This window comes from Pelmatolapia mariae, linkage group LG9 (genome assembly GCF_036321145.2).
Source record: "Pelmatolapia mariae isolate MD_Pm_ZW linkage group LG9, Pm_UMD_F_2, whole genome shotgun sequence".
Taxonomy (NCBI): domain Eukaryota; kingdom Metazoa; phylum Chordata; class Actinopteri; order Cichliformes; family Cichlidae; genus Pelmatolapia; species Pelmatolapia mariae.
The window spans coordinates 23,946,337-23,962,827 of NC_086235.1; the positions used below are offsets into that span (position 1 = coordinate 23,946,337).

The 16,491-nt window shown below is 42.2% G+C and overlaps 1 protein-coding gene across 1 annotated transcript; it reads right to left on the bottom strand.

Moving 5' to 3' along the window:
• Positions 1-1,660: 1,660 nt before the first annotated feature.
• On the bottom strand, positions 1,661-13,716 carry dap (death-associated protein). Its single transcript, XM_063484047.1, has 4 exons — positions 13,502-13,716; positions 12,523-12,619; positions 6,732-6,774; positions 1,661-3,555 (listed from the first exon to the last, which is right to left on the bottom strand). The coding sequence occupies exons 1-4, from the start codon at positions 13,554-13,556 to the stop codon at positions 3,436-3,438; spliced, it is 315 nt and encodes a 104-aa protein (XP_063340117.1). The 5' UTR covers positions 13,557-13,716; the 3' UTR covers positions 1,661-3,435.
• Positions 13,717-16,491: the final 2,775 nt, after the last annotated feature.

A 16,491-nucleotide genomic window follows, 5' to 3' on the forward strand; every position in this document is an offset into this window, starting at 1 on the left:
ACGTACAGTAGGATTCATGGTGTCCCACAAGGCTTAGAATGGAAAGGAAATGGGACAGAGGAGAGCTTGCAGTTTTTTTTTTCTTAAAGTGGAGCCAAAATGTCACCGTAATTTGGCCATTTCAACCATTCTGCCTTATCATTAACAGTGACCATGCACAAAGTCCAAAAAACGTTCTGACCTGGCTGATAAATATCTTTTGCTCTCTGTGCCACCTGTGGTCTGAGTAAACCATCGCACTAAAGTAAGGTTTTTGAGGCGGCTCCATCACAGTATGACCGGCCTCATCCTGCTCAAGTCTCCTTTAATATTCCTGAGAGCCACATGGCCAGCAGCTGGTAGTGTATACTTTGGACTGATATCATAAAGTGATTCTAAATCAGAATGAGTTTGTGCTGAGGCCAAACAGCGACTTAACAACAACCTTGTAGCCTGCTGAAGGAGTCAGACAAGACAGGTGACCTATTTTACCTGCTGATACGCAACTACAAGAAGTCATTTTGGATATCTCTCCTAACAGGGAGGCCAGTGGCTTCTTACTGGGCAGTGACAGAAGCCGACCTGAAGCAATCAACGAGTTAAAAATGGCATTTGACCACTTATATCGAACCATAGAGATGTGGTTCGATGACTACTAGAATAGTTTCCATGTTTTTCCAACAGCAGCTGCATAGGCAAAGACTACCCTCTCCATTCTCTGATGCAAACCCAGACATGTTCTATAAGCATGCCTGAAATATGACAGAAACTGCTCTTCAGGGGACCTTTCAACAGGGTAAAGAGTTAAGAAAGTATGTCACTCCAAAGACTCTCCACTACATCAGAAAAGGTGATACAGGAAAACAAATTTTGCTTAAAATCAAGACTTTTCCCCTGTGCGTATTTACTGCAGTATATCTCTCACACCAATCTTTAGCTCTAACCGTTGACCTATTGTTCACTGGATAGACTAGCAATCAACATTTTTATCCTGGCAAAAACAAGTATTTAAGAATAAATTACCATCTCAGTTTTATACTCCCACAGACAAAAAAAAAAAAAAAAAAAAAATCAGAGCCTGGTACTATAATACATTTTGAGCAGTGTCTCACTTACGTTCTGTTCTCCCAGTCAGTCTAATAAGGCATGGCAGGGAATGAGAGGCCTGCCACGCCGAGAGAACTATATACAACCAAGGAGAGTGGGGGAGATTGTGTCTGCTTTAATGGGGAGTTTCAGCCTGCTGACTGAGACTCGTACCAAGTAAGCCTGCACTGGCTGGTTTATTGGGCTAACATAAGCTGACAGAAAACCTGATTGCAGATGCTTGTGTAAAGATGGATTACATGCACTAACACCTGGTGCACAGTGTGTGTGTGTGCTTGTGTGATGAAGGGAAAACAGCAGATAGCTCTTGGAGAGATGCTTCTGTTTCATTTCAAAACACCACCTGAGCCCTAATCCCTCAGTGCATGGTGCTAATTCACCATGGGACGCCCAGATGCTCTAGGTGGGGTACAGCACACAATCCATCAAGTGGGACTAGTCTGAACTTTTTCAGAGTGCAAAATATTAGATCATTTCCCATAAAGAACCACAAAGGTTTATTTTTTCCCCAAATATTTTCACAAATATGTTTAAATAAAGACAAGCTGAAAAGTTGTTTTTCAAGATAGTCTATATCTTTATTTACTATGACAACCATACCTAATGCCTAAGTCCACTCTATGACTTTTTACAATTTGAACAATTCAAGAAAAGAAAATACTGAGAAGAAAAAAAATTGAAATTGAATTAAATTAACAGAGGAAATCACTTCTTCTTGGCAACATCATTTTCTTTGTTTCTTTCCTGGAAACCTGAACATTAGTGTTGCAACAAATAACACTAGAGCGCAAGTGGGTTTTAAGGAAAAGGGTGTTGTGTGTTTGTGTGTCTGTGTGTATTGAAGCATATCACTCTCGGGAAACCCAATCTGGATTTTCGGGAGGTTGTACACATTTCTGACACGTGTTGAGCCATGTAACGATAAACGTGCTGCATCTTCATCGTACCCCGATAAACAGCCGCGTGGCTGAAATGTCTTTGCTTCGATGCTTTTTGTATGGAATGTAGAAACTACTCTTTTTTGTTACACCTGTGCTGTTCTCCTTTAATGTTCCCATTTTCACCTTCATCTGACAGTTTAATGCCTCGCTCTTTGCTGAACTGCTTCTCTGTAATGCTTTGTTCACCTCGTAATTAAGTCCCTTGTGATATCTGGGCTAATGTTAATGCAGTCACAGAGCATGCCGCAGCCGGTGGTACTCTTTAAGTTTCATTACATATTTCGCTGCACTTTCATTCTGCGACAAATAAACATGAGACCAATGAGCCTGCGCATCTTCAAAATCTAAGCGATGAGGCACCGATGGTAGAGTTTTACTGTGAACAGGTTACGTTTACGGGAAACGATAAATACCGATACAGCTGAGGCTGATAACAACTGTGAGGGACTCCTTTCTGTTAAATAAAGGTAAGAACGGTCACACTGGGAGGAAACGGTGATAAAAGCTCAACAGGTTCGACTGTGGCTCAGAAGCTTCGTTAGCATGTGCTTGCATTTTGACTGATGACATCAAGCATAAACAAAAAGCTTCTTGGGTAATGGCATCACTACAGCAAACATTTCTGTAATATTTAAATATATTCAAAAATTTCAAATGAAGGCCAATCAAACATTACATCACTTATTCTTTTAGACATTTCTAGCATTAATATATAATATGGTTGACAAGGTCAAATTGAATGCAATCAAGCACTAATGCGCTAATGATTGGTTATTGCTGTCATGTACTTTGCTAGTCGTACTTTCTCTTGTCAAAGCTGCTGAATTATACACTCAAAAGCTGCTTTCTGTGAGGGTTTTTTTTGGTTTGGAGGGTTGATAACCAGGGATCCACCTCCTGACTTGTTGATTGGTTCTTTTGTGAAGCTCAAAGGATCACATCGTGGGCTTGGTTGGGTTAAATAGGCTGATTGATAGGTTGCTGTGATTAACTGGATGCTGTCAAAGTTCCCCAAACAGACTCAGATCTGAGATCGGTTTCTCTGTTTATACTTGATTTTTTTTTTTTTTTTTTTGAAAGAGAACAATTCAAGAAGACTTCACCGGTTTACATCACCTTAAGACTTATTCAAACGGAAAATAATCCTTCAAAAGGAGAGAACCCCAAAGTGCAAAGCTACTAGAGCGGCACCAATGCAGCAGTGGTATTAAAAGTGGGACTTGCACAGAAGCGTTACTGACTTCAGGTGTCTTGTTACTGACAAATTTCTCAAAATGTGTAATTACTCTTTTTTATTTAGAGGAGATCTGTGCCTGGTGGGGAACCGTCTTCATCCTATCTGTTCCATTTGGAAGGCCAGCTGGTGGAGTTAGTAGCTTGGTGGCTTGGTTGTAGATTGGTGCCTGGCTCACTTGCGGGGTTGGTGGATGTGCTGGTTGATGTGCTGGGCAGGGGGAAGCTTGGGGACACCAGGCTGGGGCTTGTTGTGGGCCACCTGGGCAGCAGCTGGGGTGAAGTCCTTATCACCCTAAACATAAAACAGCAAATAAAAAACAGCAAATGAAGACAAAGTTGTGAACCAAAAAAAAGAGCTAAGCCACAAGGCTAGTAGTGTACGGATAAAACAACATCATAAACAATCTAAAGAAGACTGAAAAAATGTATGTGTGTGTATGGAACTCTGTTCATAACCAGGTTTGTGTACTTTATCCCTGCGTGAAATGATACAGTATGTGGACCTTTAAATCCTTTCCCACTGATCCCCCTGAAGATGCATGACAGGTACAGTATGGAGCACTCATCTGCTCTCCAGGTTTAATCTATTATTCCAAGAAAAATGCACATAAATAGCCTTGCTGCTTCTAAATCGGATCAAGTCACGGAATTTTAATCAGCAACTTAGAGGAGAATCACAGTTGGATTTCGTCCTCCTTTTGTTGTTATCCTCACTCCTTACTTCTCTATCTCTGCCAGCGTTTCATTTCTCTCTCAGTTTGTCCTGTTTCTTCTACCTGCTCCATCTGCTGCTGCCTTCTCTTTATGCTTTGCTCTCTGAGCAATAAAACTGCACTTGCATATAGGCATGGGTGTGAATAGGAGATTCTATATACTGTACAGTTATATAGGTTGATGGTGGCTGGTGAGCTTGATTAAAGCTGTAAAACTAAGCGCTCAAAGAAAGAATGAAAAGCACAGAGTTAACACATACAGTCCACTGCTGTGTGCGTGACTGACTGGATTACTGGCCATTTGAATTCTTCCATCTGAAATCTTTGAGTTTATTTAAGCTGGCAATTTGCTGACGCCTTCTCGTTCATCCAGATGTTACCATATGTGAGTGTTACGCCATCATAAAAATAACAGCATAACACATGGTTCCTTGACAGCCTCATTTCTTAGGATGTCCACATGGACGGACTTATATAACCCTTTTAATCAACCCTCTACAAACAAACACAGCCTGTCTTTCTGAGCTTCTTGCTGAACTTTACTCACCCACCCCATCCTCGCCTGACCCTAATCCGTTCTGCTTAATGTGTTGGGGGGGGGGGGGGTGTTTCACCACGCGTGTGGCTGTGCACTGGTTTTCCAGCAAGTTGGTGTTTGTGTGTAGGTGGGCACACAAACAAAGTGTGCATGTGTGTGCTTCTTTTATTTAAAGAAAACTCCAGAGTTGACTCCAGGGGATGTGGATGATATTAACCTCCAATTACCCTTCACTCTCTTCTGAAGCTCAAAGCTTTTTCCGTGGAAACCTCTGTCCTACTGCAGAGGTATAGGAGGGAATATAACAAATTAACTGTCTTATTGCAACATGCTGTGAAAAGAAGTGAGGGTGACTGGCATCTCTTAAAATGACAATGCCAAAAATCAACAAAAATGTAGCCTATTTTCAGATATTTAATCGAATTAAAGATTAAAATGTCTGTAATAAACATCATCAAGCCCAAAAGGCCTGTTCTCATGTTGGAGGACTTTACTAGGCTGCAGTATGCGAACGAACAAGCCGTAAGACTTAAGGAACAATGTCCTTTAGACTGAGAGATCAAAGTGGAGATGTTTGGCCATAATGCATGGCACCACATCTCATGATAACCAAACAAAGCATAGCAGTGCGAACCCTTCATGCCAACTATCAAGCACAGTGATAATTTGGAGGGGTGATGATTTGGGCTTGTTTTGGGGCCATATGACGTGGTCTGTATACCAAAGTATACAGAGTATATTCTAGAGTCTGATGTGAGGCCATCTGTCCAAAAGCTGAAGGTCAAAACTGGGTCATGCACAGAACAATGATCCTAAGCCCAGGTGCAAATCTACAACAGAATGACTGAAAAAGAAAAAATCAAGGTGATGCAATGACCCAAGGAAGTATAGATCTCATCATGATCTTAAGAGAGCTGTGCGCAACTGAATGCCTACAGATGTCAAAGACCAGAAGCAAAGTTCTTCAACAATGATGTCAGAGACTGATGGTCAGTCAGAAAACCATTATTTCAAGGTTTTCTTGCTAAAGTTGGTTCTGGAAGCTACTAAATTATTGGTGTAAACCTTATGTTTCAGGACTTTTGACAGTTTTTTGGGGGGGTGAGGGGATGTGTGTACAGAAAAAGACTTTGTGGTGTGATCTGATTACAGGTAAGAAGAAGAAACAAAGTCTGAAAAAAAAACTTACTCTGGGCGTTTAATAATTGCTAGACCTGTAATGGTATTTCTTTCCCTTTTTCTACTTTCTTCTTCAGCTAGTCTTTCTTTAGATGCTTTACTTCCTGGTAATAGTTCTATTATAAAAAAATGCATTTTAGAAACACATTCAGCTACTGAATGAAAAATTGAAGGTACATAGCCAGGAGGCATCTTTTTTTGTAAGCTAAAAAAAGGGGGAAAAAAACCTCTCTGGAGACCACACACACACACTGAAGTGTTTCACTTAACTCTTAAAAGGCTTTTCTGAGGCTTTGTGCACTGCTAGCCTCTGGGCTTGATGGCAGTGATAGGGGCAAATGGGAAGGCTAGAGGAGGATCGGGGGATAAATGGGATGCCTGCCACCTTCTGATATCACTGCAATCTTCCGCAAACAATCTGCTTGGTCTGACACACACACACACACACACACACACACACACACACACACACACACACAAACAAAGCGGGGAACGAAGCCATCCAGCCAGTCAAGGACACTTTTCGCACAGACACACGCACACATACAGTCAAAAAGAATTAAACACAAACAGCTATTCACAGACTTTGACCCGCTTTTCAAAGCAGCAGGTCAAGGCTGTAAAAGCCTAAACAGACTCTGGGACTGATGCAGTTAAAGTCATATGTGGTTAATACCCAGCATTTTGCAGTAAGGTGAACTACTAGCTAATGTGCAGCTTGCAATTTCCAGTTTTGGTTGGGAGTGTGTCAGAGAAGCAGCTTCAACTCTGTGGTCTTTTTTGCAGAAGGTTTTGGTGCTGCACGGTGGCACCACATTTTATTAAACCAGATTCATAAATAACAGATAAGCCACTTTTCCCTCATCTCATTTGGCACCAGTATTTTCTCGATTTTCTTTCCCTCCCCTGCTTTTTCTCCCATCTCTCTGTCTTGTTCTGCTGAGCCTCTATGGTCCCTGTAGAACCCCTGTCCCAGATATAAACCACATTATAATACTTATTTCAACACCACTGGTGGTCTGTATAAATGTGTCTTACCTTTGTAACCACTCCAGACACAATCACAGGGGCCCTCGGTGGACTTTAAAGAAAAAAACAAAGGAGACAGAAAAGAGAAATTAGAAAGGACAATTACTTTAAAAACAAAAAAACAGGTCAATAGCACAGCTGTCTGCATATAGTTTATGCCAACATTTACACAAGTTTGCCTACATCAAATAAATAAGGAACATCCCAAAGGTGCCAAAAACCTACAACACCTACCCACCCACTTACCTACCCACACACACACACACACACACACACACTACACACACCGGATGGACCTGCCAGCAGCTTAAATAGCTCCCATTCATTCTGGCCAAACACTGAGGCTCACAGCTTCTAGATGGAAAGGAAGAGGGGAAGGGAGGAGGGAGTAAGAAAACTAAACCCCTGAAAGAGAAAGAGAGCTAAAGTGAAGCCTGATGATGAAGATGAAGAAAAAAGATTTAGGGAGGAGGAGAAAAAGGAGAACAGAGAAAAGTGAGGACAGGGAGGAAAGAAAGGTGATGAGGGGTAAAGTACTGTAGAAGGAGGAGGAGAAAGGACGGAGAGAACCAGGGAGTGAAATACCTATATAATAACAGACTGTTAGAGGAGAGTAAAAGAGGATGAAGGAGAGAGGCAGGCGAGCGCTCACTCAGACATGGAGGGAAGGGATGGAGGCAGAGAAAAAGATGAGGAGGAGGAATGCGGAACCCGAGGTAAGTATCGACCTTGACATGACAAACGAGTGCCGTCTAATTTTACGGCATAGTCACCCCTCTGGCTAAAAGTGCAGTCAAGTTAGCCACCTTCAAAACTCCACTTAAGGACATTAACTATAGCAGCAAGCATGTCCAGCTTACAGCTTACCTCATTACCGGCCTAATTTAGATTGAAAAAAGATGAAAAGTTTTGGACACACACTTCAAACTGCAGTCTCAGCAGTCAAAATACGAACATTTTCAACCCATCTGCTCATTTCTATTTAAAAAAAAATTTTTTTTTATGATTCGCGCACAACTTTTCCAATTAACAGTTGCAGATTTCCAACACATCTGTGAAACATCGAATTTACCGATCAACATCTAGGCACTCATCTTAATGAGAAAATTCACACCTTGGTATTACATTAACGCCTAGATACGTCGAATATCATTGATTACTCCATGCTATTCGCTTGTCAAAAAGCGAGGTTGAGAGGTTCTCTATTAGCAATTCAATTAACTGAAAACGTAGCACATTAGCACTGCAAGTGTTCCTTATTCTAATCAACACCAAGTTAGTTTTTAGGGTTTTTTTAAGGCTAGCCGGGGAGCAGGTGGAGGGTAAATCAGCAAGTGAAGATGAAAAGGGGGGAAAAAGTGCTTTTCCGAAGATCATCTCAAACAGTTTATCCTGGATGTTAACTCTATTTATAGACGTAGAAATAAAAACATGTAACATATGCACAGGAGTTGTTTTAGCCCTTCTGGCTCATCTGAAGCGACAGTCAGATGCAACACTTGGGTTGAAGTGAATAACAATGCTCAGTTGGATATGTATTCATATAGTGACACAGTGTGGACTCATGCTGGGCTGTCAAATGCCTCTATTGTACTGAGTATCCCTCTCCAATGTGCACTTTGAGGTGAAATCCTGAAATATTATACAACAGACAATAATGTGAGAGATATTTAAAAAAATAGATTTAAGAGAAAGGTCAGTGCATAGAATTAAGGATATTGGTTCAAAGGGTGTCTCTTGCTCCTGGCATCAGGGCATCGTAACAACAGAGAGCAGACAGATAAGACATGTCTAGACAAACTGGGAGTGGTGGTGGGGGGTTAAGCTGTAAAACAGTCAAGCATTTGGCTCCTTCAGGTTTTAAGAGTTTTGTTTTTGATCGGACTCAAAGAAAAATAAGCTTTTTGCTCAACTGGCTAAACACACAAAACTTTGTTTGTTTTTTTCTCCATGGGGAGTACGCTCAAGTCTGGAATGTGGCTTTTTTCCTAGATCCTTGGTCAATATGTGCTACCAGAACAGTTTAAATCCACCTTGGCACTCGTTTTCTGGGGATGGGACATGTTTTACCAAACGATATTCTTTCATTTGATGACGGCGGAGGTCTTCTCCAGTTTGGTTTGATCTGGTGACTGTTAAGGCAACACCGTACAAGTCAGATTACTTCAGCTTTTTTGTTTTGTTTTTTGGACCAACTCAAAGAGGCTGTAGCCAAATTCAAAAATAATTCATTAAAATTGTTAATATTGATTTGATTTTCTCATGCACAACGTATATTTTAATCAAATGGTCATAAATAACAGGCAATGTAGACTCATCGCCTTTCCTGTAAGTGCGCCAACTGTGCTTACATCCGAAATCATGCAACCCACCCAAATGCCAATTCCGAGCCGGGAAAAACCACGATCAAACCCTTCGTAGCCTGTGGAGGGGAGTGTTGCCATTCTGGTAGAGGCTACTCCCTTCCAGATAGACATGTTGCATCAGAGCATAAAGGTGATCACAGGCAACAGCTCTGTATTGATTTGAAGCAACTCTCCCCTCTAATGGAACAAGCAGACCTAAACCGTGCCAACAAATGCCTCTCCCAGCCTCGGATCTCCTCACTGCAGGGCCAAGGGTTCCGATTTTTCCTGTAATTTGCAAGCTGTCCGCAGCCACTGCATAATCACCAGCTGCAGACAAACACTAATGACAGGTTTTAGTCACACTTGATAAACAGATAACAGTCATTCAGACTTATTAATCAGAGATTAGTAAAACCACACCATGGCAAGCCCTGAATCCTTGATCTAGATACCGCACAAAAGCATTATCCTTCAGATTAGACTACTGACACCTTTGTAATCTATTCTATCTGCACGGTGAAGAGGAACGACAGGAGGGCAGAGAGAAGGAGAAATCAAAAGTGACAAAGACCTCTTTTTTGGTTTTCTGTGCGCAGGAGGAATGCGGCTGCGGTCACAGGCGGAATGAGTCTGCAGGGGGCAGTAGAGAGCTGCGTGGGATCTTGGGGAGGCTTAGTGCCAGGAGAGGGGAAGAGTTAGAGGAAAGAGAGAGAGGAACAGGGGAGGAAAAGAGAGTCAGAAATCTCAACTGTTAAGTCAAATGTAGACCTGTGCAATAATCCATCTGCGTGACGTTGTTCTTTAACCTTTTTATTTTTTTAAGCATTAAAGCCACTGCTACTTCTACCCCACCCATTTCTCTCTCTGCTTCAGCAGAGCAGGAAGTTTGTTGCCGTGGGCGAGGTGCTGGTTGCCATAGAAACTGATGCCTGTTGCCCGTCTTCCCTCCTCTTCCCCCTTATCTCCCTCTCTCTCCTCTCAACTTTTCACCATGAGCTGTCAACCTACTGCACGTCTCACCACAGCTCCTGCGTACAGTGTATGTGTGCAGCGACTGAGTCGATCTTTTTCCGAGTCTCTGGAACATATCCCCCTCTCACCACAACCTGTAGTGCAGCCGACACAAAGCCGATCACCTGGCATGTAGTTTATAGACATTCAGCTGAGAGTCCCATCCGAAAGATGTGCAAGAAGTTCATAACGCACCGAGTGGCACTTTTCCCACCCCTATTAAACTTCTCTACTTCTCTTACTCTTGTAATGTACATCACACTGTACCTGAATGTTTTACATAGTGGCTCCTGATGGCTTATGAGAACAACTTTCACACGATTATGAAGCAGGAAGCTCCAGCTCGGAGGCCAGCTTTTGCTTCCCCTTTCTGGTCTTTTTCCACTCGTTCCACCCCTTCTCCATCTCTTACCTGTCCTTTTTCCTATCTTCATACTGCCACAGCACCCCTTACCATACGATAATAATCCCCTCCTATCCTAATCCTCTCCTCTCCATAATCCCAGCCACCTATTTCTTTCCTTGCTTCATCTGTCCATCTCAGCTAGATTGGGAGAGGCAGGTGTTCCCCCGACTAAAACGCTCCACTGGCTGCAACTAATACGAAATTTACCCAGTAGCCACCTGCTAGACGTCCATCAGCGTGACACAAAGAGGGACCGACAGAAGTGCGTGTGACCGAGAGCTGCACTGATTGTATTTAGTGAGTGCACTTACTCTGCCTCTCTTTTTGTAGATGTGCTGACGGGTAATCTTTAGATCACAACGAAGAACGTGCACCTGCACTTGCGCAGCAAAAGGCGAGAGCGGGCAGGGCAGGGTTGCAGTGGGTGAAGAAAATGCTCCATTTTCCTAATTAGTGCAAAAAGATGTGATCTTTCTACACTGTAAGCTCTGCAGGCAGATATCTGGAAGAGGCTTTGTTGTTTGGGTATTTCTAACTGTGCTATTCATTAAGTCCTAAAGTCATGATGCGATGCAAGGAGATGATGCAAACAGGACTGGATAAAGAATCATAAAGGATCCTTTGCACTGCACCGGTGACAAGCAGTTTTTTTTTATATACTCTCAAACAACATGACAAAATAAGGAAGCACATACTTGTTAGGCTGGAATAGCGCCGATCAGCATGTCGGCATGGTTTTTTGTACTTGCGATAAATACTTGGCCTCAATTTTTAAACTTTAATGCCCTCTCTATTATTACCACCTGTCATCTTGGCAGAAAAGAGAAGACGGCAACAGGAAATGACTTACTGGTGCTGACAGGCTTGATGCTAGTCCTGCTTTGAATTACAGGAAAAGACTCAACCAACCAGCTTTGCAGATGAAGACCATGCAATATGTCATTTAGTGTGCGTACGTGTGGAAAGTTGTGCACAGAAAATTTCCTGACAGTTGGCAATGTTCTTGAACCCTGCTCACTGCTGTGCACTGCCTGTCACTTCCCATTTACCACCTCTTATTAACACACACACGCGCGCACGCACACACACAGATATGTGGTGAGAATATGCCACCTGTGCTGATACGCACACAGCTGACGTACCCTTATGAATATTGAGGAGATATAGGAGGGTGTACAAGCACAGATTCAAAGACAGACACACGCAGCTACCCGGAGAATAAGGAGCAACTTGCAACGACGCCATTGCAGAGCAGAGAGACCTCAGCACAAGCAATGCAATTCAAGCAACAAAAGACGAACATGCTAATGCGGAGACGGAACAATTATTGTCTCTCGCAAACAGAGCCAGCGTGATGTAAAACATTAAAACCGAGCCTGTTTATGGCAAAACAATAGCGACTGCTGAATAGGCTGTTCGAGTTAATGCTGTAATTATGCAGTAATTATGTTGTTTACTGAATTAGCTGGCGACAACACATGAAAAGTCTGCCGCGGAACTGCCTACAGTACAGCCTTACGGAAAAGCGAAAGCCGCTAAATGCCTTGGTTGGCAATTTGCAGAGCGTGTTTGTGATTAGCAATTTACAAATCACCACAGTTAAAGGCTGCACACAGACTAACAGATATGTGTGTACTTAGGTTTTATTAAAAAAAAAAAAACATGATATGACAGGCCTTTCACCACTGAAACACTGCGCGTTAGTTTCATCTTGAATCCCCGTGCAGCCCTTTAGTGTCTTATCATGCACTTTCGTCTTTCATTTTGCCTGCATAATGCTTAGTTTTTGCATATCTCTGCAAAAACTTAGCAGTCATTTCATCTCTGTATTTGTTTTGCCTGCCGCTTTGATAGTTATGCGTCACTGTGGCTACGTCGTACATATCTGCTGCCATTTCCGTCTCTTTGTAGGTCTTTTGTGGTAGTTTTGATGGTCCTTTGATTGACTTTCTGTGGTTTACAGTCACCTCAAGAGATCCCTCTACCCGAGCGATGGCTGGACTACTCGGGTCTTTCTCTAAAGCGAGTGCATTACCTGCTGCTGATGTACTCCTCGCTGTCATCTTTCTGCGGTGGTTCTGGAGCAGGAGTTGGCTGGTGCTTCTGCACTATCCTCATACCGCCTGCCTTTACTGGAGCACACCCACACACAGAGAGACAGAACACGTATGCAGTGATTTGCCAGATCAGCTGAGAGAATTTGTTCAAGGTCTCATTATCAAAACAGGAAATTTAAATAGATTAAAAAAAGCCACTTTAGCTGTGTTTGGAGAGTTAGGTGACTTAGGCCTTTTTACTTTATAGCCAGCGTTTGAAGAAGCAAAAATAAATGAATTTTAAGAATTTTGTTTAATGCTGACATAATCATGTCTGTGACTTGCACAGAGGTCTGTTGTAGCAGTTGCTGGACGACTGTTCTGTGGTTGTCCTTGATCTCGGACAGCCTCACACACTACAAGTTAATGAGTGTGTTGTGAGCTTCCCGCTGATCACAGGTTGGGTGCGAGGTGCACTGGTTATCTTACTGTGTTATCAGTCCTGCAGCTGCTGTGGCCCACTGCCCTGCCTGCTACTGCTTATGTCCACGTACACCTTTTCCCGTTTCTGTGCAGCCTACATGGCTGAAGCCTCGAGCCCATGGCCTCCACGTCACCGCCCGCCATTGAGCAGCTATTAGCGGCAACATTGAAACCAAAACCTTTCCAAACGGGCCGGCGATCCTCACCAGTTGCTACAATGTCAGCAATGTGATGTTGCAAGAGCCCACGCAAATCAGGAAGTAGGGGAATGTGCGAAAGACAATTACGGCAAATTATTCTAAACGCAATCTGGACACCACAGACGATTTATAGTCTGAGGCATCTGCCAGTGTAAGGGTTGCATAAGTATTAATCATCACCATAATGTGATCTTTTCTCTCCTTTTTTTTGATCTGAGACATTGCACAAATAAAAGGCCTTCAGATTCATAACAGGCTTAAAAAAAACCCAGCACCACAGCACAGGGAGCTTTACCTGCAGGGAGATGACCGCCTTTGGTTTCGATTTTCTCCTTCGGCGGCGATGACATGCTGCCTGCTCAGATGTGGGGTTCTGCTGCGGAAACCGAGCTGAGCCTCAATTTTAAAGCAGTTCCCGCTTTATTCTGCCTGAAAATGTGGACTACACTCAAGTCTGGATCGTCAACGTGGCTTTTTCCTGAGCATTGTTTGGAAGAGCTGCGTGATGACGTCGTGCGGAGCCGTAAAAAGCGCGGTGACGTCAGTCGTAAAAATCTCAACTAAGGTATTCGGGTTGTTAAAAGATTTACCAGATTATTATTATTATTATTATTATTATTATTATTTCCGGTAATGTATGTCTGATTTGAGCAATAAATCCCAGTTACGAAAGCAGAGCTATCAGTAAAGTACTGCACATCATCAGGAAGGTCTTTGTGAGTAAACATGACATAGATCTAATTGAGCTCATGATTTAATCTCTGGCCTCATTACTGCGAAAATGTTTTAAAAGCACTAAGCGTCCAGGCTACACAAATAAATGAAACAAAATGAGTATCTATAGTAGATCTCCACCTACACAGCCTCTAATGCAGTGTAAGCAGTCATCGTCTATAATGAAGCAGCCTGTTTTCATTTCTCACCAATAAACTGTGATGCTGAAGCAACGATCAGCGTGCAACTGCTTCAGCTTGCTTGTATGTCTGCCTGCATGTTTGTTAGCGGCCGAGCGTCCACAGTTTCTAAGATATCAGATTTTTGTGACGGTAGATACCAAAAACAGCTTGAGCTGTTTGGTCAAGGTCAAGTTGAATGTCACACCAAATGTGAAAAATCAGTAAAAACGTTACATTACCCACAATACTTTATGTCTTAAAACTTCACAACAGTGCCAAGGCTTTTTCCAGTACAACACCCTACAATGTCGCAATGATGCCATAAAATTGATCAAAATCCCAAATGGCAGTAATGTATCTTAAAATCTTACAGCTTATAGAAACGAAAGATTTCAGCCAGGCCTGCTCCAGTCATATGGGTAAAGATAAAAAAAAATACACCATTTTATTATGTAAAGCTTCAAGGTCATAGGCCAAAGGTCAGAAATCAGGGTGATGTTATAAAAGGCAGCTGACGTCAGCATGTTGTAATAAAAATGTCATAAAGCATCAACGTTTTAGTATAACCCTTGCCCTTTTTGGGGGATGGGGTGTATGCAGAGTAGAATTAAGGTTTTCATTCAGTTGTCTGTTGTATAACGGAGTAAATACTAAAACATAACAAAATAAAATAAATCAAGGAGGAAAGTTGCAAATATCCATCTGCTTCTGGTTTGTGGTGTTTGGGTGGTTGCCCATCTGTTAATTTACAGTCATCGTGAAATTATAAGCATCAAGGTTAAAATAAAAATAAATAAATACAGCATTGTGGATTGTGGGATTTATCTGAGAAGTGATGAGTTCAGTGAATGCAAATGAATTTTATATGCAAATTCACATGATTACAGTGTGGGTGTGAGAGGGAGAGAGAGAGGGAGTGGTCACAGTGATGCATGCAGGCCAATCATCAAGCTAATGGCATAATTGCCGTGTCAAGTGGCAGCTGTGTTCTTCATTCAGACCATCAGAAACGTGTTCATCGCACACTCGTTCCATACATACACTCATGAATTCGAATGAGTCTCAAAAATGTACACACCCACATACTGAATGCAAATGCAATCATATATATTCACACACCTGTTTTTCACATATTTTTGATGGCAAATGGTATTGCTGCACGTACACACACACACAACTGATGAGCAATGGGTGTTGGCAGAGGAGAGATGGTCAGCATCACATTTGTCCTCAAAGTGGGATGCAACTCCTGCCAGGACATTAGTCCCCAAGGAGGCTGTTGACAACCAGTCAACAGGCCAGGAGTTCACTCGCAGGTCAGGACTCACAGGTCTGCTGATAAAATGATGAACTGTGATGTGTAATTTACATGTTTTGGCTGTAAATCAAGAAAACTCATTCTGACTGACAAAAGCAGCCAGCGAGACAATTTGTAGGATTTCATTTCCCACATTTGACCAATGGATAGAAATTTGCCTAATTATTTCAGAAAAGTTGCACTACAAATATCTGATAATCTTTTAAAGCAAAAATGTTTTAAGTTAGTACAAAACTGTCATACACACCAAAATACTAGTTTCTTTTAAAGGTAGTTTTACTTACATGTTAGAAATACACTGCTCAAAAAATAAAGGAACACTTTTAATCACATCAATTAAACTTCGATATTGATCTGCCCAGTTAAGTAGCAGTGGGGGCTTTTAATCAGTTTAGCTACTTTGGTGTCTGATAGTGTTCCACTCATGCGTTTTTCTATTCAGGCATGCCTTTACTGCATTGCAGAATTGTTTGGGATTGTTGTCATGATGAAAAATGAAGGAATTGTCAATCACATGCTTTCCAGATGGTATTGCATGTTGGAATAAAATCTGGAAGTGCTTTTCTGTGTTCAAAATGCAGCCCCAAACCATGACAGAGCCTCCACCATGTTTTACAAATGTGCATAGAAACTGTTGTACCTCCAAAAAAATAAACGTTTTAGTCCCCATGCAGCTCTTCTCTGTTAAATCATGCTTACTTCCAGCTCTAAGTGCAGGCCAGTCCCTTATGTGTGTGTGAGTCTGAGCACATGAGGCTTTGCCTTTCACCACACACGTGCACAAACGTATGAGTGTGCGTACATATGTGACCACTAGATGGAAGAATGCAGCTTTACATCATCAGAGTAGTGTCTCCAGTGAAGTATGTGGGAGTTTGTGTCCTGCAGGATTTATCATCACTGTCATTCTAACAAAGCTCAGGCTGTGATGCCCCAGAAAAACTGAAGAGTCACTGCACAACTCTAAAGGAAAAGACAAATAGAGAGCTCCACGCCCAGCTCATTTTTTCCTCCCTCTCACACTTGTGTGACACTCTCCCTCCACCCTTCTTTCTGTTCCTTGCCTCTTTC